General features: G+C 44.4%; 1 protein-coding gene across 1 annotated transcript in view; it reads left to right on the top strand.

Moving 5' to 3' along the window:
• LOC307055602 (F-actin-monooxygenase MICAL2-like) overlaps positions 1-13,049 on the top strand; it is a gene marked incomplete at its 5' end in the record, with an annotated part of 69,412 nt that extends 56,363 nt beyond the window's left edge. Inside the window, 3 exons of the mRNA XM_079707818.1 lie at positions 4,535-4,634; positions 8,979-9,052; positions 12,778-13,049. Coding sequence (XP_079563944.1) covers positions 4,535-4,634; positions 8,979-9,052; positions 12,778-12,962 — 359 coding nt within the window. The 3' untranslated portion in view covers positions 12,963-13,049. The remainder of the gene's footprint in view (positions 1-4,534; positions 4,635-8,978; positions 9,053-12,777) is intronic.
• Between the last annotated feature and the right edge of the window lie 14,100 nt (positions 13,050-27,149).

Raw genomic sequence — 27,149 nt, forward strand, 5'->3', positions numbered from 1 at the left:
ATTTATTGAGCTTATACTAAGTGACAGGGCTGGGCTAAGGTCTTTGTGTGCACGATCCCACTGCATCTTTATAACAAATGAGGAGACTGAGGCTCAGGGAGGCTGTTAAGAGCTTAAGCCCACACAGTGATAGGTCAAAGAATGGAATTTTGATCCCAAGCTTGAGTTTAAAGTATACGCTTTTAATTTCTATGTTATATATGATCTCCAGTCTATATACTTCATTCTTTCATTCAGCAACTATGCCCTGGAATGCCTTGTTCTTCACCTCCTCCTGCCTCTCACTCATCCACTTAGGCTGAGCTCACCTACTGTCTCCTCTCTGAGGTTTCCCCACTTCCTCCACACAGGATGAATTGCTTCCCTCCTGTGTTGCATGGCAGGGGGCACATTGTATCCTATTTGCCTGTGCAGTGTTGGTTTTCCTACTGGACTGCAAGCTCCCAGTTTCCTGAACAGCTGGAACCAGTGCTTATTCATCCCTGTCCCTCAGCACCACAAACAATGCTCAGAAGATGTTGGTACTCAACAGGTTTATAAGTTAGTCCATTCATCCACCCAGTCATTCATTCAAGAAACCTAAGAAAGAATAACATCTATTTCTTTCTCTTTTTTATTGGAGTATAATTGCTTTACAATGTTGTGTTAGTTTCTGCTGTACAATGAAGTGAATCAGCTATATGTATACATATATCCCCTCCCTCTTGGACCTCTCTCCCACCCCACCCCACCATCCTACCCATCTAGATCATCACAGAGCACCAAGCTGAGCTTCCTGTGCTTTATAGCTTATTCCTGCTAACTATCTATAAGGAGGCAAGAACTTACAATGGAGAAAAGACAGCCTCTTCAATAAGTGGTGCTGGGAAAACTGGATGGCTACATGTAAAAGAATGAAATTAGAACACTACCTAACACCATACACAAAAATAGACTCAAAATGGATTAAAGACCTAAATGTAAGACCAGACACTATAAAACTCTTAGAGGAAAACATAGGAAAAACACTCTTTGACATAAACCACAGCAAGATCTCTTTTGACCCACCTCCTAGAAAAATGAAAATAAAAACAAAAATGAACAAATGGGACCTAATGAAACTTAAAAACTTTGCACAGCAAAGGAAACCATAAACAAGATGAAAAGACAACCTTCAGAATGGGAGAAAATATTTGCAAATGAAGCAACAGACAAAGAACTAATCTCCAAAATATACAAATGGCTCATGGAGTTCAATATTAAAAAAACAAACAACCCAATTTAAAAATGGGCAGAAGACCTAAATAGACATTTCTCCAAAGAAGACATACAGATGGCCAAGAGGCATATGAAAAGCTGCTCAACATCACTAATTATTAGAGAAATGCAAATCAAAACTACAATGAAGTATCACCTCACACCAGTCAGAATGGCCATCATCAAAAAATCTACACACAGTAAATGCTGGAGAGGGTGTGGAGAGAAGGGAACCTTTTCGCACTGTTGGTGGGAATGTAAATTGATACAGCCACCGTGGAGAACAGTATGGAGGTTCCTTAAAAAACTAAAAATAGAACTACCATATGACCCAGCAATCCCACTACTGGGCATATACCCTGAGAAAACCATAATTCAAAAGGATACAGGTACCCCAGTATTCATTGCAGCACTATTTACAATAGCCAGGACATGGAAACAACCTAAATGTCTGACGTCAGATGAATGGATGAAGAAGATGTGGCTGTTACTCAGCCATAAAAAGGAATGAAACTGGGTCATTTGTAGAGATGTGGATGGACCTAGAGTCTGTCATACAGAGTGAAGTAAGCCAGAAAGAGATAAACAAATATCGTATATTAACACATATATGTGGAATTTAGAAAAATGGTACAGAGGAACCTATTTGCAGGGCAGGAATAGAGGCGTAGACGGTAGAGAATGGACATGTGGACAGAGAAGGGGAAGGGGAGCTTGGGACGAATTGGGAGATTAGGATGGACATGTATACACTACCATTCGTAAAATAGATAGCTAGTGGGGACAAGCTATAAAGCACAGGAAGCTCAACTTGGTGCTCTGTAACATCTTATTTATTTCTCTCCCCCTTTTAATCCTTCCTGCATGAAACTCCAGGTATCATTCTCCTACTCAACCACCTTCAGTGTCCCTTTGTATCTACAGCATTAAGTACAAGAGCCTTAGCATGGCTAAGGGGCCTCTATTATATGTAGATTTTCATACCCTCCAAGGTCTCATCATCCTCCCCTCCATGTCCCCTTAGCCCTTCCTGATCTCTGTCTCCACCATCTTCTATCCTATTCCCTAGTCTTTGAACATATTGTTCCCTCTTCTTGGAATATCCTCTCCCACCCTCATTATTTCCTCTCAAAGTGTTATCCATTCTTCAACGTCCCAGTTCAGACATCACTTCCTCCCGGGAAGCCCACCCTCACACCCTGACCAGGAAAAGCCTCCCTTCTCTGTATTCCCAGTCCTTTTTTGCTGCTTTGTTGTTGTGACAGTTTTCTAATATTCTACTTTATTTTAGCTTTTCGGTCCATCTGATCCAAAAGATTATCTAACAATACCCTTTTCAGCAGGCACTATGCCTTACTATCTCCAATATTCTTGTGATATGTGGCATTATCTATCACTGTATCCCCAGTACCTAAGGCAATACCTGACACCTATTCCATAAATAGGTGTTATTGAATGGATGGATGAATGAATGAATGAATTCATCAGAAGTTCTGCATTGTAGCATCAGTTTGCACGTTAACTAAATATATAATTTGTGACATTTCATATCAATTGCTCTGGACCCCAGTTTCCATATCAATAAAAGGGTGTTCAAGGAGACAGGGAGAAAGGGTACTCATTTTTATGGATGACTTTGCTGTGTGCAAGGCAATGTGCTAGGGGCGTTATTTACCTTACAGGCCTAAGGGAGGGAGGGAGGGATGAGGATGGGGGAGGGGTATACAAGCAGTGAAGAGTATGGGCTTAGGATAAGGCTTCCTTGAACTCAAGCCCTAGCTCTGCTACTTACTAAATGTGAGCTTGGGCAAGTTATTCTAACCTTTTAAACCTCTGTTTCTTCAGCCATCAAGTGGTGATAATAAGAGAACCTACTGGTGAGTTTGTTATGAGGATTCAGTGAGGTGTTGAATATAAGGTACTTAGCCCATCGACTGGCACGTAACCCTGAATTATAAACAGCAGCTCATTATTATTATTCTATTACTTGTGTGTCTTCTTGTTCAGTTTACCTCATGAAGAAGCAGAGGTTCTGAGAGGTTAAACTACTTGCCCAAGGTCACATCTTCTGTCTGCCCTGTTGTCCTCTCCACCTACGGGACCCTTCAGGATAAATCTTTCGAGAATGGCCATGAGCTTTGCAACACAGCCTGTGTTCCCATTTCAGGGTGAAATACTAGAAAGCCACCCCATGTTGCTGCTTCTCAAACATGCCCAGAGTTTAGCATTTTATTATCTAAACATTTAGCATCTAACACTGAATATCTAAAAGCAGGGTCAATTTTCTCATGGTTATTCTTCTGTTTAATAAAGGAAGAAAGGTCATAATCTAAGTTATAAGAGTGAATGGATATAACTTTTTCCCTATGAGATTCAAAGCTAATACCTTTTTCTCCCCCATTATTTGGCTTTGTGCAAAAAACCAAAATGCCAATTACTGCTCCTCTGTGACCAAATGAAGTGTGAGCTTCCCTGCCCCATAAAGGGAGCCACACCCCACCTGGACACTCAGTAGGCATTTGATTCAGAAGAAGAGAAGGAGATAGTAACCATCAGGGTTACTAGGGTTTTCTTTGATGGAGGATGTGATGCACAAATGTATAGAAGTGTTTTTTTTCTTTAAATAAATTTATTTATTTTATTATTTTATTTTATTTATTTATTGTTTCTGGCTGCGTTGAGTCTTTGTTGCTGCGTGTGGGCTTTCTCTAGTTGCGGCGAGCGGGGGCTATTTGTTGCGGTTCGCGGGCTTCTCATTGGGGTGGCTTCTCTTGTTGTGGAGCACGGACTCTAGGTGCATGGCCTTCAGTAGCTGTGGCTCGTGGGCTCAGTAGTTGTGGCTCGTGGCTCTAGAGCGCAGGCTCAGTAGTTGTGGCTCACGGGCTTAGCTGCTCCGTGGCATGTGGGATCTTCCTGGACCAGGGATCGAACCCGTGTCCCCTGCACTGGCAGGCAGATTCTCAACCACTGCGCCACCAGGGAAGCCCTGTATAGAAGTTTTATGGAGGACATACAGATAGGCAGGAGAGGGATCATTAGTGGCAGGCCATTGTCAAGGGTATATGGCCTATGGAGCTGAAGTATTCATCTAAATGTCCAGGAGGACCTCCCCCAGACCATGCACAGGTGGGTTTTATTTGTCATGCCCATGATCTCGAGGCATCAACAAGCCGTCAGGAGGCTGCACCTGCAGAGCCCTTTTTGCTACAAACATGGCCCCCTAAAGTAGCTCCAAAGCAGTTTGATCATGGGAAGAGAAATGCCAATCTAACCCATTTGCCGTTGATTTCTTAAGCAGATTCAGGCACACAGGATGAAGCACAGCTTTTGCAGGAATGGTTTAAGCTGGTTCTGGAGAAGAATAAATTAATGCGATATGAGTCGGAGTTACTGATCATGTAAGTAAGGCAACACAGATAACAGTGAGGCCTAAAAGCAAAGGGGGTGGGAGTGGGGTGGCCCACCCTCCTAGGTTGAAGTCTCAGGATTTTTTCTTCTTGTGCATACAGAATTGTGATTGAGACAAATTGACATTTGATGTCTTGCATATCATGCTGGCATTAGTGCAGAGAATCTTCAATTGTCTGTTCTCTGCTGTGGAGTCCTATGGCTAAAATGATTTCAGGTAATGGGTCTGGAGCTGGAGGGCCTTTGGATAAGACACTTTCAATCCATCCCTGTTCCCCACACCAGGGGGCACCCACTTGCAGTCACACACCTGCAATGGGGAAGCATGTGTCTGGCTTCTGTGTGTGAATCATGGGAAGGGCTTGCTGAAATCGCCTGACCACTTCCTTGTGGCTTTAATGGATTGAAGGTGGAGATCGGTCTGGCTGTCCTCTGAATGAGAGGTTGCAGTCTGGCTGGGAGATCAGAAAGTAGAGATGGATCTTACCGTACTCTGAAAATGTTGAAGGTCATTCTACCTGTCACCATGCTGGAGGGAAAGGAAGTAACATTTAATATAAACTGACTAAGCACCACAAGTTGTACTGGGTGTTTTCACTTATGCTATCTTATTTCATTTTCACCCCAACCCTGAGAGTTAATTTTGGGAGTCTTTGAAAGGGTCTAATAAAATTCTTTTCCTCTTCTCTGCCTGGGTTCTGAGCCAGGTGAGAAATAAGACAATTGGGTCAATAGTTGACCCAGAATATCAAAATAAAGTGTTTATTACTGATTATGTCTAGCTCGGCTAAATATGAGAGCCCAAGTGGGTTTGCTAACTATATTCATTTCCTAGGGCTGGACTAATGTATTATCACAAACGGGGTGGTTTACAATGAGAGAAATGTATTCTCTCTCAGTTCTGGAAGACAGTCTGAAATTGAGATGTTAGGAAGGCCATGCTCCCTTCACAGCCTCTGGGGGAGAATTCTTCCATGTCTCTTCCAGCTTCAGGTGCCTCCAGGCATCCCTTGGCTTGTGACTGCATCACTCCAATCTCTGCCTCTGTCTTCATGCAGCCTTCTCTGTGTGTCCATGTATTCTCTTCTGTCTCTTGTAAGGACACTTGTCACTGGGTTTAGAGCCCACTGGCATAATCCAGAATATTCTTATCTCAAGGTTCTTAACTTAATTACATCCACAAAGACCCTTTTTCAAATAAGGTCACTTTCAAAGGTTCCAGGAGTTAGGATGTGGACATATCTTTTGGGAGTTCACCACGCAACTTACTAGACTACCCAACCCCAGAATTAGACACACTCATCTACCTAGTCACAAAAGGTAGTGAATCACTTGCTTCTTAGGGGTAAGGCTTTTACCCTAGACCAGTGGGTCTCACCTGGGGGCAATTTCCATCTCACTTCCTCCTTCCAGGGATATTTGGCAATGTCTGAAGACATTTTTGTCTATCGCAACCAGGAGGTACTAGTGATATATAGTGCGGAGAGGCCAAGGGTGCCACTGAACATTCTACAATGCACAGGGCACCCCGCTTCCCTCACCAACAAAGAATTACCCAGCCCAAAATGTCAATAGTGTCAAGATTGAGAAATCTTGCCCTAGACCCATAGCAAGGCTCAGAGTAACAGAGAACACATGTTTGCTGCAGGCAGGCTGATCCCCAGGGAGAAAGGGTGTGAGCTGGGTTCCCCAGTCTGTTCTTCCCAAATTTACCTCCCCTGGAGTGAGAGTGAGTATAAGCATGAAAGTGGAGAGAAGAAGCCAGGAATTATACTCCTTGAGCTCCACTGACATGAAGGAAATGCCAGGAATGGGGAAGAAGGGCTCATCTGTAGCAATTACTTTTATTATTACTGTTTTTTTAAATTGATGTACATGCTGAGACTCAAAACAACTAAGTAATTTGTCCATCTCTGCCTAACTACAAAGTCCTTTTTATACAACTGTATCGTCTGCCTTTGGTCCAGGTGTGAATTATAAAATTCATTAACAAAAAAGTATCAAGCACATTCCATGTGCTAGGAAATGTGCTGGGTACTGTGGAAGTAGAGATGAATCAGGCCATAGTCCCGACCTTCGAGGATCTCATGGTTTCAGGGGAGACAGACACGCAAGCACACAGCATGAGAGGAATGAGAAAACACAGCAAGCGCTCCATGGAGGTTTGTAGGAGGAGCAGTCAGTGCACAGGCCCTGCCGGCAAAGGTCAGGTGGGTGGTGACTGCTCAGTGACTGTGGCTTCCCTCCTTGGTACACGGTCAGAGGGAACTTTCTCCTCCAACAGAGGCCAAGGAGGAGAACTCGGACGTGTGAGCTGGACAAAGGCAGGTGGGAGCTCTGGTAAAGGATAGGTTTTAGTTTGGAGAAAGACCTGGCTGAACCAGGAGAAACGTCTTACACTGGTGTGTCATTTTGGGTCCCTTGGGAAAGCAGGTGCCAAGACAGAATTAGAAGTACAAGAGATGTACTGGGAGAAAGGAGAAAGGGAGTGGGAGTGGGAGTGAGAGGGAAGTCTTCAGACCCCATGCAGTCCTGACACCTGTAAAAGGAGAGGGGAGGGAGTGAGAATTGGCAGGAGGAACCTCAGACTGCAGTGCAGCCCTGAGAAAATCTGAGCCAGGCGAAGGGAGCCCCAGAGCAAAGACTGCCCATCCGAGGAGTCCGAAGTGGGGCAGAAATGGCCCAGCTCCAGCACCGCCACTGTGCTCGCTCGCTGGCTGGAGCTGCTCAGGGACAGTGTGGCCTCAGCACAGCAGTGAAGTGGAATCTGCTACAGCAGTCAGCTCACTACACACTACACTCCTTCCAGAGTTCTCTCTTAAAGGAAGATCTGAGTGGTGCGTTTCCACTGGCTACCAGAGTGGGCCAAGGGAAGTTGAGTGTCAATAACAAAAGGGAGAGTATTGAACAAAGCGTGGACCTTGGCCCACGTAATAGTAGAAGTAGTAAAAATAACGACAGTGGCAACAGGGTATAGTAAATTGACCCAAAGCTATAGCAGATATGCATGCAGCCTGCAGGTGGGGCTGGAAGGGAAGGCCCCCCTCCACGTCAAACCCAGGGACCTAGACTCAGCCCTCACCCTCTTCAGTGTCTCTGTAGCATTGGACACCCTTGATCTCTCTCTTCTCTCCTGAAACTCTCCTCTCTTGGCTTCTGTGATGCTGCATTTCTTGTTTACCCTTTCAACCTTTTGCTTGCTTCTTCCCTGGCTCTACCGCTTTTGTTTGGCTTCTAAATGTAGGTGTTCCCAAGGTCCTGTCTTCAAACCTTTTTTTCCTCTATAGCAGGGGTCCCCAACCCTCGGGCTGTGGATTGGTACTGGTCCGTGACCTGTTAGGAACCGGGCTGCACTGCAGAGCAGGAGGTGAACAGGGGGCGAGCAAGTGAAGCTTCGTCTGCTGCTCCCCATCGCTCCCCATCGCTCCCCATCGCTCTCATTACCGCCTGAACCTTCCCCCCACTCCCCCGGCCCCCACTCCTGTCCGTGGAAAACTTGTCTTCCACGAAACTGGTCCCTGGTGCCAAAAAGGTTGGGAACCGCTGCTCTATAGCCTCCCTTTTAGAGATTACGTGACTTCACCTATCACCTCTGACCCCTGCCTCATCCATTTGTGGTCCTCATTTCTCCTGAGAATGCCAGACCTGCACTCCCAAAGGTTTGTGGAACCTCCACATTACCACATGGCCCAGCGTGTGGGAAGCTTACACACATACTCTGACATACGTGGGCTATCCCCAGGCATGGAAAGGTCATGAAGCTCTGTCTGAGCTTCGCCGAAAGCTAACTTCACTTCTTGACTTTGCTGTTCTGTCGGTAGACACACTGAGTCCCCGGCACTCCAGCTTGACTCCTCCAAAACATCGCTGATTCTTCTTCCCACATCACTCACAACCAGATGGATAGTTGTCTGAGTATTCTGCCTCCATCCGGACAAAATGTCTCACTCCTCTTTCCTCCTTGTTTACCACAGTCAGAGATCTGGGAGTTGTTAGAGGTGATACTTGAAGTCACATTGCCCCTAAAAGAGAGGAGAGTTTCAGATTGTCATTGCTTCTACTGTTCTGATCATTTCTTCATGATCCAGTCCTGGGTGGCCTTCCAAAAGCTTGCTGAGAGCACATTACAACCTTCAGCTGCTCCCCATCATCTCTTGAGTTCAGCATATCTCAGCAGCAGTAGCAACAGCAAAACTTTCAGTTTAGAGATATTCCAAGACCCCAGTTTTAATAAGGAAAAAAGAATGCAGTCGCTATGGTCAATGGGTTTGTTAGTCAATATTTCTACACAGATCTCCAGTATTTACAAAGTTTGAACATTCTCTCATCCCCAGGGCCCGAGAACTAGAATTAGAAGATCATCAAAGCAGACTGGAGCAGAAATTAAGAGAAAAAATGCTCAAGGAGGGTGAGTATGGTGATATGTTTGGGGCTTTTGTTAAAGACGTTTTTCCGCATGAAGACACTTGACCAGAACATACTGCACATTGCAGAGTGGAGCACTTTTCCTGCCTTGTGTCACCAGCCTGGAAGTCAGAGGGGGCACAAAGCCAGCCTTCCTCTGCCCCCACCAGAGCACAGCAAGTCCTTCTTAGCTTCATTCACTGGGGTCGTGAGAGCAGCATTTAGCTCCATCCCATGTGCTAATAGGAACAAAGTCATTTAGTCACGCATTCATTCACTTATCCATCCATTCATTTAACAAATATTTGTTGAGAATCTAGAGTGGGCCTGGCAGATGGAGAAGAGCAGCCCTGCCCTGTGGCCTCACTCGGGAGACTGACACCCAGACCAGTAGTTACGACACAGTGAGATGAGGGTCATGACTTATGTGCTTTGGGAGCACAGAGGAAGGCAGGCCTGGTTCTGCCAGGCATTGGGGAATGTAAAGGAAGCATCCTTCCCACCACGGGCTGGGCCAGGGCATCACACATGAGAAAATTATTTCCACCATGAAGGAGGGAGAGTTGAAATAAACTTAATCGACACCATATACTGATTTATGCATTCATAGGCTCCAGCCTGCGAGGCATATTCACTCTGTTCTGTGCCTGTATGTTTGTGGGGCCAGATCCGTGCATGGCTTTCCTACATTTAGACCTAAGTCTGAAAGAGCAAGTTAAATCATTTCTGTATACATCATGGACCGAACATTGCACCTACCTATGGGTTACCTGCTTCAGAGCAAGCCCTTAGTAAATATGAGACATTATCATCATGATCATTCTTATTTAGGTATTTTATCCCCATTTTACAGATTAGAAAACCGAATCTCTGAGAACTTAAAAAGCATGCTCAACATAAATGATGGGTCTAAGACTTGAGAACAGATCATCACAGACTCGGGGTCTCCTGTTTTTTCTCACATAGTCGTGTTTGTAGATTGTTTCTTTTTTGTTTGGTTGGTTTTTTTTTTTTTTTTTTTTTGCGGTACACGGGCCTCTCACTGTCATGGCCTCTCCCGTTGCGGAGCACAGGCTCCGGACGCGCAGGCTCAGCGGCCATGGCTCACGGGCCCAGCCGCTCCGCGGCATGTGGGATCTTCCCGGACCGGGGCACGAACCCGCGTCCCCTGCATCGGCAGGTGGACTCTCAACCACTGCACCACCAGGGAAGCCCTGTAGATTGTTTCTTTACAGCAGTAGAAAACTATTTCTAACAAAATCCTTAGAGAACTGCTCTGTACAGAATGAATAAAAGTGGCATACATCATCTTTTATTCGTCAGAAGGGGCTCAGATGGTTCCATCATTGACAAACCAAAACCGAGAGAGGACTTTTAATTTTTTTGTGTTGATAATCAAATAAGGGGCATGAATACTGAAGTGTACCTAAATTAACAAACCATACTATATAACTAATATCTCACTTATACATCTCATAAAAATTTTAATTTGCTCCATATCAGGGTGGTAAAATACATACCACCAAAGGCTCCATTAGTCACTTTTTTTTTTTTTTTTTGGCGATACGCGGGCCTCTCACTGTTGTGGCCTCTTCCGTTGCGGAGCACAGGCTCCGGACGCGCAGGCTCAGCAGCCATGGCTCACGGGCCTAGCCGCTCTGCGGCATGTGGGATCCTCCCGGATCAGGCATGAACTCGTGTCCCCTGCATTGGCAGGCGGACTCCCAACCACTGCGCCACCAGGGAAGCCCCATTAGTCACTTTTGAATCTTTTTTTTTTTAAATTCTTACTAAAGAATGATGGTCATACATCTTCTCACTCTTCTGGGGTGTACAAAAAAATATAGCTTCTTCATTTTGCCTTGTCATCTTGTGCGAAACCTTCATACCACTAGTTATCAAGAAGAAAAGGAAGGTAGGAAGGGAGGAAGGAAGGGAGGGAGGGAGGGAGGGAGGAAAGGGAACTTTTTTTATCCCTCTCTGGTAAACTTAGTCTGATGCAATAATTAAGGCTGATGCAGTCCCTCTAGGAAATGCTCAGTCTTTTGGGGATGAAAATGCTCAGTCTTGCAGGTTGCCACCCCTTCCATCTGCTTGATTCTTAAGGTGACCTCCAGGTCATGGCGAGAGGCAGGTTTGTGTGACTTCACAGCACTGGAAATCTGCGCGGGTTTCTCTGACTCATTGACTCCCACATAGCTATCTCCTGTCATCAGGCTGCCACTGTCTCTGCTGGCATTTGCAGCCGAGGTGTGCGGCTGGCCTGACCCATAGCCTGGCCTTTCTCTCAGCGTGCCTGGAGCCTCACTCCTGGCCTCACTCAGCCTCACCTCAGCACATCCTCCACTCAGCCTGGCCAGACAGTCTCCACTGTGAGGCCACTCCATCCCTCATCACGGGGAGCCCCATGGCAGGCCCAGTGGCCGTCTACTTTTGCATCTCTGGGGCAAGTGGACATTTCTAGGCTCTACCAGTGTGTGCCACACACAGCAGATCAAGATCTGGGGAGCCACACCCCGACCCCTCGTCTCTGCTCAACCATGAAGTTCTACCTGTCCCACGTTTATACACAGGGCGCCTTTCCAGCTGGCCTCTTCCCAGAGTTTCAAGCAAGGGGCAGGGCAAGAGTCCCTCAGCCCCCCAGCGCTCCCATCAGATGAGGTGACATTCCCTGCCTCTTTGGGGGCTTCCAAGGCCCAGAACGGAGAGACTGGAGCCCAGGGCTCTCACCTTTGTCTTCTCCTGCATCTCTCTCCTCCCTCCCATCAAACACGAGCTGCAAAGAGAATGGTGCCTCTTTATTTCCCTTTTGTCATATGTACCTTATTCCTGACACTGTTCTCAGAACTCAGCCTGATGCAAGAGACAGTGGTACCATCTCTGCTCTGGTATCCGGCCCACCACCTAGTCCCAGTGTGTTAAATAGGAAGAGCTAACAGAATTTATAGAGTCTTCTCCCAAGGCAATAATCTGGTTGACAAGACTTAAAAATCTGCCTTTAAAATCCTATTTTGAGTGTCAGAAAGTCATTGCTACCTGTTTCTTACTCTTTTCCTTCCTTTTATAAAAACCTTGTCTCCCTGAGGCAATCGAATGTCTCGGGCCAATTAGGAAGAAGGTCATGTACTCATCAGGGAGAAGCATAGTCACAGTCTGGAAACATCCTCCTAGCGGCCAGCCATAACCTCACTTGGCTGCCGCCTGGTCTCTAGTCAAAGGGCTGCAATTTGTCATTAACTACAAATGAAAAAAGGATTCTCATCCTTAAAATAGCTTCCACTGATGCGGATGGTTTACTTAGAAACTTTTCTCACAGATCGCTCTGCTCAGCCATGTTTAGGGGAAACTGCCTTTGTGTTGCCTTGTTGGTTTCTTTTTTGTGAGGGGAGGGCAGGTTGGAGGGCTTGGCAGGACTTGGCTGGTATTAACTTCTTTTTCTCACAAAGGGGTTTTCCCTGTCACTCTATATAGAGTCTCAAGATGAAAACTGAGCTGACAGCAGCACAAAGCACCCACCTTTCTAATCTGTGACTTGGAGGGCAGGTCCCTGGTATTAAATTCATTTCCTTGTTTTCTCCATGGAAATTAAAGGGCAGAACAAGTCCAGAACAATCAAGAATGCCCGTGCCAAAAGTTCTCCTGGGGTCACATCTTACCTGCAGTCCAATGTGGGTGTTTTTGTTTGTTTTTATTTTTTACTTATTTTTGTTTGTTTGTTTGTTTCTGTAGAGAGCCACAAAGATGAGAATGATCTGAATGAGGAGCAAGAAATACTCACTGAGCTGATGCAAGTAATTGAGCAAAGGAACAAACTGGTGGATTCCTTAGAGGAACAACGCATAAAAGAAAAGGCTGAAGACCAGCACTTTGAAAGCTTCATATTCTCCAGGGGATGTCAACTGAGCAGGACATGAGAAAGCCCCACGGGGAGCAAGCCGAGGACCAGATCAGGCCATGCACCCTTCACTCTCTCCTTCTTCCTTTCACAGGATATGTCAGACCTGGAACGTAACTTATACCATGCTGCAATATATATATATATATATTTTTTGTGGTACGTGTGCCTCTCACTGCTGTGGCCTCTCCTGTTGCGGAGCACAGGCTCCGGACGCGCAGGCTCAGTGGCCATGGCTCACGGGCCCAGCCGCTCCGCGGCATGTGGGATCCTCCCGGACCAGGGCACGAACCCGCGTCCCCTGCATCGGCAGGTGGACTCCCAACCACTGTGCCACCAGGGAAGCCCTGCAATATTTTTAAAAGAATTTAAGATTCTCTCATAGGTACTCCAGCTGCCCAAGATCCTTCCAGAGATTATAATGAAGAAAATACAAAGACTCTTTTGAAATTGGCAGTCAACTTCAGTGGGTCTCTTAAATTGGAGGTGACCGTGGCAGATGACCAGCATTGTTTTCCGTAGAAAGTGACACAGAGATCGATTTTCCCGCTGCTTTCATCATTTTCTCATCCCAAATTCATTGAGTTACACATCTAAAGATTTTTAAGAAGCTGCCTTTTCATTAATATATCCATATTTGCCTTTTTTTGCATGGATGACCGGTTTCCAAATGTCAGAAAGAAGCAGCCGCAGTTTAAAGATTAGGTTAATATTTAAATTGTGTTTCCAGAGAAAGAGAAGAAACCTTGAGATTACTGATTACATAAAGCAAATAATTCATATAGCAGGTGTTAATTCAATCCAGGGTGAATTTAATTTACCAGGTGTAGTTATAAGCCTTAATATAATATACATAAGCAATGAGAGTTTAATAGAACATTTGAGCCTTAATTTTATTTAAAAAAAAAAAGGAGGAAAAAAGGAAATAAAACTTTGACTTCATACCAGCAGGATTGTTAGTTAACACCAAATGGTGTTGGCTTAGAAAAGCTTTTTTTTTTTTTTCCCCCAGAGCACTCTCCTTATTGCCGCTGGAACATAGTGAAAAACCTTTCTAGAAAATGAATAATTTTGAAGCACTTTTTTGTAACTATTGGTAATGGCAAAAAGTATTATAAAACTCTTTTTATTTGTTGATAAAATATTGGTGAGGTTGATGCTGCTACTAAAAACGAACATTCTAGTGATCCAGGTGAGGGATGCTCCTCAGTGGTGGTCTTATGTCTAAACAGAGAAACGTCTCTGACACTGTCTCCAGGGGTTGCCCAGGAAATCCACGACAAGACAAGGCCACTTCTGCCTTCAAGGTGGATTGGGGAGCAGTGGTCCCATTTACCAAATCCCAAACTGGGTAATGGATTTTTTGATGGCATTTTCAATGTGAAAAGAAAGCTGGGAGATGGAGTTTGTGCACTGACATGGGATTCCTGGGACATTTTGACTGTTCATAGGGGAACCAAAGAAAAGATTTTAAATGGTGATTTGTTGTCATAAAGTATTTGATTGTTTTCCCTCAGTGGGATTCTTTGAGGAGTCAGTCCATCATTGACATGAGACAGACTGAAGAACTCTTTGTTGTATGTTTGGCCTGTCATTTCTGCAAGTGTTTAAATGTATTGTTGGACAAATGGTGCTTTGCAACTGCCTGGAGAGCTAACTTACCTCAATATAAGTTAACCCATAAACCACTTTTGTCTGAGATGCTGTCCGTGCACACCAATCTGGTCAGCTGAGAAGCCAGAAATTAGAAGTGTGCTTGGATTTCCTGAGTCAGCCAACATTTTGGGTGGTATTAAAACACAACCTTTCCATGGATATACCAAGTTCCAAAGGTTGTAGTTCTTTTTCTTTCTTCTCTCCTTCCTTTTTCTTTTTATTTTCTTTTTTCTTTTAATAATCAGGTCTTCTAGTGCCTGAATTCTATTATTAGGAAATATATACAAGCATCTATTTCCCTCTTTCTCTCTCTCTCTCTCTCTCTCTCTCTGAAAACTGTGCCACTTAGGGCTATTTATCTATTTTTATTTATTTGTATATTTGGTGGAAATGACTAATATGATTTCCTCATTATTCTGGTTTTCCTGTGTTATAATTTGGAGAAGACCTATTAGCACTAAGCTATTGGTATATAAGCTATTTAATATGCAAATAACCCAAAGGTTTGGGGCAATAAGTTGTATAGTATTAAAGATTTATGGAGATAGTCAAGATAATATTTTCTGCCATCAGGCATTCAGAGGTAAGACTACAGATGCATAGAAATGTTAATTCATTTTAAGAAAGATACATAACTTCAGTTTTCCTTCTAGAATGGGTAGAATTATTCAAGCCCAGTCACCATTTGATGCTTGCATACGTTTAACAAATGATGCTCAAATGTGTAGTGTCTGGGTTGTTTTTGTGCAAAAGGATTAATTGCCACTTATTTTAATTAGTTCTATTTTGGTTTAAAAGAAAGATTCTCCCAAGAGGGCCAAGAAAGAAGGTGGTTCTTGGCCCCAGTATTCCGCTGATAGATGAAAGAAGCAATTTGTTCACTTTCTCTTCCAAAGATTATGTTCTGTGGTTTAAGGCTGAGTCTTATCTGGCCAAGTTAAAACATAAAACTCATATTTAACAGCCTTCTACTTATACTGGCTTTCAGTTTTCCCAGTACTTAAAAACCATTTTAATGATCATTTCCAAAAGGAGACAAATATTGTGGCTGTTGAACTGTTAAATGATTGCAATAGAGAAAGTTCTAAGACCCTCAAAAGGTAAAATATTGTACCATTGGAAGACAGCTTCTCTGTATACAGTATGGGTAGGATTATGATGAAAACAGACGGAGCCTTCACTTTCCCATAAAATAGCACTTGTGATCAAGGCTGAGCCATTTAGGACTCTGAATGAGACAGAAAGCCCCAGCCTCAGGTCACATTTCATAGTCTCACACAGCTTCTAAGTTAAACCAAAAGGCTCACAATTAAAACTTCAGAATTTTACGTAAACTGGACCAAGAGGACCGTTCTTAAACTTGCCCTCCCAAACCATTCATTTATTTATTTGTTTTATAAACATCTTCCAAATACCTGTGGGATTCAGCAACCCTGTGCTAGATGTAAGGATACAGAAAGAACATTATTCCTCCACCCGCAAGTAAATACAAAGATAAACAAATACCACTCCCAAATAAATAAAAAAAGAACGATTTTTATTATAATCATCAACCTATTCTTCTCACATTTATCTCAAGCACAAAGACTTATCTCCCCAACTATTTGTACTGCTTCTTTGGCAATAAAAACACAAGTAAGTTCATGTTCCTAAAACTGTGAAAAATAATATCAGGTTATACTGTTTCATTTAAACCTGGACTTTGGCAGTGTTAGGCTGCTTGGAATCAATGGATGTTGAGATGCAGCATATTAATTGCAACTGAGAAAGGAAGTGGCAGGTGTTTGCAGCTCTGATGAGCTGCAATGAAATTGATGTTTTCTGCATTCTGGAGGCAGATGACGATTCAGCAATGTCTGTCTTCCCAGGAAGCAGATTTGCAGGCTTTTCCTTCCAAACTGAAAATGGCAGCATGTCTCACCCAGGCAGTTGATCAGAGAACTCCCTCAGCAGGGCAGAGGTGGCAGGGGGCAGCTGGGGCTGCCACATGAACGGAGAGAGTGGCAGTCATTGGATGTAGTGAGCTCAAATGTAGGAGTTTATTGTAATAAGAAGGTCCACGTACAAGGGAGCGTGTACTATTTCACCTACTGTTTATCTTCTAACCTCACTGCTGAGTGGCTTGTGAAAGATTAATTTGCTTCAACAATTGGGAACTATTCACGTGGATTGAAATGTGTTACATATGCACAGCTATAAATACTGAAATGAACCCAAAACAAATGGTTTTCTGTAGAAAGAATCCAAACATGCGGGTTTGGTCTGGCACCTCTGAGGGCAGCGTCCATTTCAGTTCTTTATTCCAGTGAAAGGACGTGAGCAAAGCTTTGATTTCATGTAGGAGTGTGTGAATTATCATTGGATGCTTTATTCCCACTGGGGCACCTGGCAGGACTTACCTGGATGTGAGTGGAAGGAGAAGTGAAGAAGGCTTGCCTCAGGTGTATTCTCTCAACAAAGAAAGCTGTTCTCAGAGCTGGGGAGGGGGAGAGAGGGGGCCTCTCCTGTCCCAGCTCCCATTTCTCTTACCCGGTACAACCCGGTTTTGTATTTCATTCATGCAACAGGAATACTCCCCTCTGCACGAAGCTGGCCCCTTCCTTCAACTCACACCCTTTCAGGACTGAAGTTTTTGGTTTATTTGTTTGTTTCTGTTCTCTCTCTCTCTCTTTTTTTTTTTAATTAATTAATTTATTTATTTTTGGCTGTGTTGGGTCGTTGTTTCTGTGCGAGGGCTTTCTCTAGTTGCGGCGAGCGGGGACCACTCTTCATCGCAGTGCGCGGGCCTCTCACTATCGTGGCCTCTCTTGTTCTGGAGCACAGGCTCCAGGTGCGCAGGCTTAGTAGTTGTGGCTCACGGGCCCAGTTGCTCCGTGGCATGTGGGATCTTCCCAGACCAGGGCTCGAACCCGTGTCCCCTGCATTGGCAGGCAGGTTCTCAACCACTGTGCCACCAGGGAAGCCCCTGTTTCTGTTCTTAATCCCGGCATTGCAAATTCATGAAATGTGAGCGCATGATTCACCAGAATTGCCGCATCAGGTGAATCAAGTGTCTGGTCCCCATCATTTCACACAGAGTTCCCCCATTGTTTGGGAGCTCTTGTCTGCTGGTGGAATATTTGAAATTATTCATTTTTTACATTGACTGTCAACAGAAAGTAAACATAAATGCAGAGGAGAGCTCCTGTTTCACAAGTGCTAACATGCCAAGGGAAAGACCAGCCACCTTCCATGGCATTCTGCAAGTTTTCCTTGTGCCCATGCTGGGGCTCATTTGCCCACAGAGCTACTCTCACCACCCCTCAGCCTTCAGGGCAAGATTGGTAATTTGACACTCACTCCCTCTCCCAGCTCCTTTCTAGAAACAAAAAAAGCAAGACCTATGCTGTCACAGCTCCCCTGAGGAGCCCTCTGACCCTGATAACGGTAATAGATCCTGTGAATGCAGCTCACTTCACCTGCCAGGTGCTGTAATAAGCTCTGTAGGTGCATTATTCCATTTAATCCTGAAAACAAAATCCTTAAGATAAACATTGCCCCATTTTGAGATGATGAGATGGAGACACAGAGGCCCAGGAGCTCACCTGGTAGTCCAGGTACAAAGTGGTGAAACTGGGGCTGGACCCAGATGCGGGCCTCTAGAGCCCAGGCCCTTGACGCCAGGCCGTATGACCTCCTCTGTGTCCCCACCCACACTTGTGCCTTGTGCTGACCGTTCCTTCCCTTCCTTTCCTAGATCTGTTCTCATTGCCACCCTCTCCCAACACACCAGTGCCCAGCACTGCTCAGGGAAATCTGGCATTAAAAGCCCAAGCTGCCACTTTGAAGTGTTTTTTTTTTTCCCTTCTATTCTACATCTATATATACTCAAACACAAAAACAATCGTTTAAACAGTTAAATTACCTAACCTCCACCACTGCTCACAAAAATCTTACAGTAACCATGATACTCTAGGAACAGGCATCTTGTTTATCCTGGGGGATCAGGTACTGCTGACGCACTGCCGTGGACCCACCCCCCAGGGGACTTTTTGCCCGAAATTGCACTATACAATCCAATCCCCAGTCCCAAGGGTAGGGAGCCGAAAGCACAGGGCCAAGGGGATGGGAGAGGAAGGACCAGGGAGTGGGTTGGGAACCAGCTGAGAGTGAGCTGGCTTCTGCAGGTGCTTACAGAGAGTGCACAGAGCTGGGGAGGGGAGCAATACAGGGCTCACTGGAAGACAGCACTCGGGGGCCTGTGTGACCCTGAAATAACCTGATGCAGGGCATCAGTTCCCCATACACTAGAGGCACAAGAACTCAGTCCCCTGCCTATCCCCAGAATAGCAGAAAATGGTTCCCTAAGAATTTGGGGGAAATGTGTGTATGTGTGTGTGTGTGTGTGTGTGTGTGTGGTAGTCCCAAAACCATAAGTGTGTGATTTGAAAACAAATCAATAGCTCAAGAAAAAATCAACAAGTATAATTATTCTAAACATGGTAATCTGAGCATGAGTCATTAACTCAGGGCTCCAATTCCAGCTCTGCCACTGCTCACTGGATGATATTGAACAACTCAATTGTGCCTCAGTGTCTTCATCTGGGAAGTGGGGCTGATCCTCTCTTCCTCCCTTCCTCTCTCCCTGCCTCCCTCCCCTCCTCCCTACCTTACAGGTTCCTTACAAGAGTGAGTCTGCCCTACATAGGCTCCAATTTTAAAATGGAAATGGCTAGCCTATAACTTTATAGTCGGGATGGCCATGGTGAATCTCAAACTGTTCAAATCCCAACAGCAGAAACAGAAAACAACACCTCAGATCTCAGCAGAACGGAAAAGAATGGGCAGTTTCCACAAGAGGAGATGTAAGCAGTAAACAAGACCAAGAAATGCACTTCTCAGAGCATTGTCACCTACCTTTTGGGACTCTCTGAGTTGGCCTCTGCTGACCAAATACCCAGCCTCTTACAGATCTTTTTGGCCAATGATTCTTCAAGTACACCTTGAAGACACTCTCTGGCCCTGGTGATTCAGTTGCATCTCACCATCAGCTGTAGTACTTCTCACCTTCCTCCCTAAAAGGAAACATTTAAGTATGAAAAGCCGTAATATCTTCCCCAGCAAAGATGAAAGCAGAGACTCGCGCTCCTCCAGACCACACAAGCCTGGAGGCGGGTGTGGGAAGAAGGTGGATTACATCCGTGACAAAGAAGACCTTGCTCCCCTGATTACCTGCCCTGGGAAGGGGTAGGGGAGACCTTGGGAATAATCTCGGCGGCCTGTGACACAGACCACACCAACAGAATCACTGGAACCCCAGGTACTCTTCCCTGGCTGAGTCTGAAGTGGCTGACAACTGCCCCTTTCTATCCTTAAAATCTTCACCCCTGCTGCTGATTCTCTGGAGGGTTCTCCAGTCCTCTGCTAAATAACTCAAGTAGGAGCCACTGATTTTAGTGGCTTCAACTCTATGTGTAGGTGACGCTCAGCTATCATGCTCAGGTGAGGAAATCCCCCTACTAATGTTTACAGTTCATTCCTAGGCACCTGAAGAATAGGTGAGCAGGTCACCTGTCTCTAAGAACTTGGAACACATTCCGCCATGGCTGGATCAGAGGCCATTTGAATAGCGTCATCTGTGGGATCCTCAAGAACATCCCCACCCTCAGTCCACCCTGTCACAAACCAAGGCTGAGGTCTGCCGACTTTCCCCCTGGCCCAATGCCTTCCCTGCTCACCTAGAGAAGCCCTTGCCCACCCCTGCCCTCAGCAAGTAGGACCCCTGAAGGACATGCCCACTGGCAGCCTGGTCTTCGAAGGCCACTGCTAATATCCCAGAGTTCCTGAGGGGAATGTGCAATAGGAATTCTCACTTAAGGCTCTGAGTCCAGAACCATTTCATTTCACACATTCTTTTCATCCCGTGAGCATACCTTGCTTTCAGTGATTAAAGAGGTCTCCAAGAGGCTCTGTCTAGCTTCTCTCCACATCCCCTGATCCGGCTGCTTTGATGTGGTCCAACAACCTCCAATGACTGATTGGGATCTAGACCCTTTGTAAAACCCTCTTCATGATCTGCAGGCGTCTCCCATATTGTCCCTTAGATGGTATATCTGTTTCCTGGGGCTGCTGTAACAAAGCACCACAAACTGGGTGGCTTAAAACAACAGAAATGTATTCTCTCACAGTTCTGGAAGCCAGAAGTGCAAAATGAAGGTGACTTCCAGGCAATGCTTCCTCTCAAGCCCCTAGGGGAGGGTATTTTCTGGTCTCTTCCAGCTTTTGGTGGCCCCAGGCATTCCTTGGCTGTGACAGCACAATACCAGTGGGCCTCTTCCTCCCATGTGTTTTCACATCATCTTTCTTCTGTGCATGTCAGGGTCTAAATTCCATCCTATCCTAATGACACTGGTCTTACTGGATTAGGTGCCCACCTAGTATGACCTAACATGCTACTTTAACATAACTAGTTACATCTGCAGTGACTCCACTTCCAAGTAACGTCATATTCTAAGCTTCTAGGGGTTAGGACTTCAACCTGTCTTTTTTAGGGGACACAATTCAACCCATAACGTATGGTATTCACAGTTGGGGAATGTGAAGCTTTCCCCAAGGAAAGCCTCTTCCAGTTTGAATTTTACCTTAATTTGATTTGAGATGCTTAGTTTACCTCTATCCTGGGTTTTTAACCTACACAACAAAAAAGGAACACAGCAAAATAAAACAGAATGCAAAAGACAAGTTGCCTTAAGTATGACAGATATAAACACAATTAACGAAATCTGTCTGAATGGAACACACAGACTCCAATTGTTTCTCCATTATCTTAGTAGTTACTCTTTTACTATTCTTTTAATGGTTACCCTAGAGGTTGCAACATGATTCCTTGATTTATCAAAGTCCAGTATAAATTGTTACTTATACTTCATCACAGATAATGCCTGGATCTCAGAACTTAACTTCATTTGCTCGCTTCCCAATTTAAATGCTTTTGCTTTTGTGCATTTTAATTTGATTTATATATTTTTAAACCCTGTAAGACGTTATTATTGTCATTTTATGTAGTTAACATTCTTTTAGCTGCACCCATATATTTACCCTTTTATTCTTTCTTCTTCCATCTGGAACAATTTTCCTTCTGCCATCCACTTTAGTATTTCCTTTTGTTTGGATCTGCTATTTATTAATAATTTTTCTCAGTTGTGTTTTTTTTTTTAACTGAAAATGCCTTTCTTTTCTCTTTGTCTACTAGAGTGAAATCTTTTGGAGTCCCAAACCAAGGCAAGGGGGCCTTACTAGAGGCCCCCAGTTTGGTGCCACCTGAACTTTTGTCTGTCTACCCTTGTGAGGTTGGCAGCTGCCCTGCTCAACCTCTTCAGCTGCTGCCTCTGAAATTGGCAGGTGCCGCTAGGGGGAAAGTAGTCCCAAGTGACCGGCTCTCCTCTCTGGGTTTCCTCCTTCTCCTAGATCTTGGCCCTGTAAGTTCCGTCAGCTTTCCAGTGCTCTCAAACAGATTTAGTTTACATTTTGTCCAGCTTTTCCAGCTGTTCTCAGTGGGAGGCTTGGCCTGTATCGCATAGTATGATGGTCTGAGAAGCTGAACATCCAATTCCCATCTACTGTTAGGAGGACTCCTAGAAGCTGTCATATAACACTTTTGCTTACATCTCATTGGTTGAAGTTTAGTCATATACTCACACCTAGCAGGGAAATATAGTCTTTATTCTGAAGGACTGTAATCCTAGCTGAAAACTGTAGATTCTATGACTCTTTGGCAGAACCGATTCTAAAGGCTATAGTATTATTCTCTCGGTTATTTGCTATGTGATCTGAAGCAAGTTTAAACTCTCCAAATTTCAAGTTATTCATCTATGTAATGGAGGTAATGATAATATATGAGTCTCAAGTGAGATACTAATAACAAATATTTATTGAACTAAGACTTGTTATCTGCTGGGCACTGAGCTGAGTAGTTTATTTATACTAACTCTCTTGATCGTCCCAATAAGCTTATGAGGAGAGAACTCATTTTGATGATAAAACTGAGGCACAGAGAGGTTAAATCATACAAATATTTGGCTGCTGAATGGCAATTTGAACCCCAGACCTTCACCATGATATGGTCCTACCTTGTAAATCACAAAGCCCTACATGTTGAAATTGCTGAGGGGACCAGAATAGGAACAATGCTGGGTGGCTGAGGGCTGCACGTGCTTAGCTAGAAAAATGGTCCTCTAAGCGAAGGTCTGAGGACAGAACTGCCCTAGTTTGAGTGGATTTTTGAGTGATGTGGGCCACTGGTCATCGGTTTCATCTTACTCAAGGGTTAGATGATCAGAACAGCTCATAAGTTAAACATGGGAGTTGGAGAAGGAGACCATAGAGATAAAGGGGACCCTACAGAGCATGCAATCCCATGGCTTCATTTTAAAAAATCAGTCATTTTTGTGATAAGTGTGTAAATTTTTATTGAAGTACAATATACTTACAGAAAATTGCTCAAATTATTAAGTAAACACTCCATGAATTTTCAAAGTAAATACACCCATGTAACCAGCACCCGGATCAAGAAGCAGAACATCACCAGCTCCAGTAACCTCTCTCATACTTTCCCTGCTCCCTGTTCTAGTCACTACCCCTCCCAAGCCTAATCATTTTCATGACTCTAACATCAGAGACTAGTTTTTCCTGTTTTTTGAACTTTATATGAATAGAATGATACAGCATATGCTCTTTTGTGTCTGAATTTTTTTTCACTCAACATTATACTGTGAAGGACATTCCTATTGCTTCTGTAGTTACAAACTGTTCATTCTCATCACTGTATAACATTACATTGTGTGACTATCCCAATTTACCTATCAATTCAACTGTTAATAGGCATTTGAATGGTGCTGCTATGAATCTTCTAGAACATGTGTACGGGTACACAAATGTACTCATTCTGTTGGGTATAACCTAGATTGAAACTGTCGATCATAAGATAAGTGGGATGTTCAGTTAGTAGGAGCTACCTTGGTTTCACTTTATTGATGATGGAAATGAAAGTACAGAAAGGGCAGATATTTGTCCAAGGTCATCTAGCCACTGAGCTAGGACTGGAATCCGAGTTGTTCTCTCCCAGGACAGTTTGCTTAGGTATACATTTCGAAGAGAGACTGGCCTAGAGAGTCAGCAGAGTCTCACAGCAACACACATGTAACTTATGAGGCTGTCCTTATCATGTAACGCCTGGGTAAGATGAAACCAATGACCAAGCATGAGAGGGGGAGCTGGTCAGTGGGGCCATGATTGTAAATATCAATTTAGATTAGAGGGAGCTGGCGCAGGTTCTTCTTTGCATCTTATCAATGAACAGCCTGCAGTGTGTGTCCCTGATTAAGCTAGATTTAGATTGTCTTCTTCATTGCCAGGCCCCATGCAAGGTGTTTCCAATATATTATGTCATTTAACCTTTGAACAAACACCAGATCAATTCATATCCATAAGGGCTATAAAAGCGTAATATCAAAAGAGAGTGTATAAAAATCTGTAAGCAAACCAGAGCAAGTTATAACAGTGCTTTTCAAACGATCTATGGTGAAGGTCCAATCCATCGCAGATCAATATTTTTGTAAAATACAATAAAAAAGAATAAATATAAAACTGCACTGTTAAATTGTATAAAAGTTTCTAAACACTCTAGTTTCTATATTTAGATCATCAAGGACTAACAGCAGTTTGCAGACAATACTGGTTTTCAGACTACACTTTGAATAGCACTGATTTATAATTCACCACCCATTCCACTTGGCCTTTCAAGAGAGATTGATAATTATCTAAGAGGCAGAAAAGTTTGAATAAAAGGCATCTGCATAATTCTGAGACCTTAGAATCCATTCATACCCATATAGGTTACTGTCACCTTAACGGGACTTTACCAGTCCCCTGTCTTTATCAACATAACTTCAACTATTCAAAAAAACTCTTGCATAGAAAGATGAAAGTTACAAATAACATTATTGTTCAAGAACTTCCCCCCCAAATCTCATTGAAATGAACATAAAACACTTAAACTTTTCAACAGATAACATTAAAGACTATTTACCCTCCAAGACTCTTTGAAAATCTTGCCTTGTGTCCATCAATCCTAACCCAGTATATTACAATCCTCAGCCAAAGTTAATCAAGCACTACCCCCACTGAAAGACCTGCCTTAAACCAGATTCCAAAACCTTATAAATATCCCTGCTGTGCTCTCCCCTAGTCCAAGATGCTGCTAAGACTCTGCCAAGGCAGGACTCTCCTTACCATGGTGTACAATAAACTCAGCTTTGCCTTCTCTACACCTTATTTTGCTGGTAGTTCCTGGGAGCTAGCATCCAACAATCAAGCCTTTGTTTGTTCCTCCATTTAGTCTTGCTCAGTCATTTTCAAACTTTAGTATGCATAAAAATTACCAAAGAGGATTGTAGATGCAAAAGCATGCATGAGCAGTTTAAGAGATCTCCATGTATAAATCTGACCATGTCGTATTTAGAACCTAAGCCCTGCATACAGAGATCAGCAACTGGTGAAGAATAGAGAACCACAGAACCTTAGAGCTGGAAGTGGTTCTAGGTGCCCGAACATCAGTGCATGAATCAGCTACATCAAAATCACCTGATGTAATTAATCCCTGTTAAAAAATACCTATCCCTTGGTTTCACTTCAGATGTACTGAATCAGAATCTCTGGAGACTGGGCCCATGAGTGTAACAAACTCCATAAGGGATTGTGAAGCACAATCAGGTTTGAGAACCATTATGTTCTCCCACCACTTCATTCTGTAGATGAAGAAACAGAGACTCAGAAATGGGAGTAAACTTGTCCAAGATCACACAGCTCAATCACACAGCTATTGAGCTGTGTGTCTCATGATTCCCCGATAAGAGTTCCGAGGGTGGAGATCAGATTTTGGACATATCCTTATGTATAAAATATCCTGAACAAGAATTATGAATGATGTAATCAAAACAGGATTCTACTTTGACATTTCAACATGTCTTTAAGGTTTATCAGGGTGGTGGTGTGGGAGCGGGTGGTTATTGTAATCTCCCGCATGAAAATTCTAGCAGTCATTGAGTTCTCTGCTTTCTACTAGGTAAGAGGAAACAGCTAAAGCATAACTTTCAAAAAAGGTAAAATTACGACTCTTAAGCAAAGACAAGATGAACACATATCTGCTGAGAATCTATTGACCACCTTGTTAAATTTATGTTCTCAGGAATCGTTGCTTGTTAGTTGGCTGACTGGCTCAAGTAAAGGTGGATGGGTTATTACAAGGCTTTAGGAACATGTCCTAGGAAGGAAGCACAGCTGGCCCTCCTGAAAACTACAGGTAGGCCCTCAGAAGAGGTTCTAGGTCCAGGCAGCTACTCCCATGGTTTTTCATTACTCAGACCACAAACTTCTTGAGCACACTTCGTTGCTCGATTGTTTTGTTTCTCTACTCATCAGCAGGCCTGTGGCTAAAAATGGACACCCCCAGTCTTGAGTCTGCATTATCATCACTAAGTGCTGGACTTCTGACAACTGTCTCTAGCTTAGATTCTTGATGGGGACTATCTGATTGGCTGCTCTCCAGTCAAGCATTAGGGCCCATTGGGTCAGGTGATCACTCAGGGTCAATCAGCTGTAGCTACTTGGAGGAAACAGTTGCCAAGGGGTTGTGTGAGTGTGTGAGAAAGAGAGAGACCCGGAGACAGCCAGGGGAGCCCAAGTGAGAACCTCAAGTGGCCAAGCACAGTAAAACGTGCCTTTTAATCATTTCCAGCATGAGTCCTTGAAATGCTGGCTTTTGTGCCACTCCCCTGTGATCCCCAATGAGCCTGGTTGTCACTCTGTTGCTTTTATTTAGGCAAGATAAGTTGGGGGCGGGGGAGGGGTGGGGAGGCGGTTCTCACAGGAGCCGATGGCCTACCTTCCCATTCATGTTTCCACCTACATTTGGGATCCTCCTTTGTACAAGCCATTGAGCTGCTAGAAACACAGATATCTCTAGGTGTTGGCCTGTGCTCATGAACTTCAAACTTCTCACTCTTGGATGGGGGTGAAGAGGAGGTTGACAGTCATGGATAAGTGCAGGAACAGCTGGATGTGTCCAGCTGGTGGGGCCCGAACACATTTTGGTTCCCTCTATTTCTTCCTGAGCAGGCTCACTCTCTTTCAGGGGCACAAGACACGGGCCTAATAACTACAGTTAGAAATGCAGGGGAGGAGCGAGCTTCTCACCCAGCAGCCGGGCCAAATCAGCTGGAGACAGAGTAGCAGGTGGGTTCAGTTCAGCAATCACTGAACCCTGGGTTGGAGCGAGGAACTCTGCTGAGTGCGGAGCCGGGGCAAGTACGGCCTTCAGGCTCCAGGGCTCCCAGGCTGAGAGGGTCACACACACCGAAACAGGTAAGGCCGCACGTCCTGCAAGGGGCAGTTCTGGGGCATCCTCCCTGCTCCGGGCAGCAGCGGGGCGCGGGCCCCGAGCGCGCAGCTCCTTTCAGGGCGGAGGGCGGCGCGAGGGAGGGAGAGAGGGAAGGGAAAGGCGAGCGTGAGCTGC

Source organism: Hyperoodon ampullatus (genome assembly GCF_949752795.1).
Source record: "Hyperoodon ampullatus genome assembly, chromosome: 7".
Lineage (NCBI taxonomy): Eukaryota > Metazoa > Chordata > Mammalia > Artiodactyla > Ziphiidae > Hyperoodon > Hyperoodon ampullatus.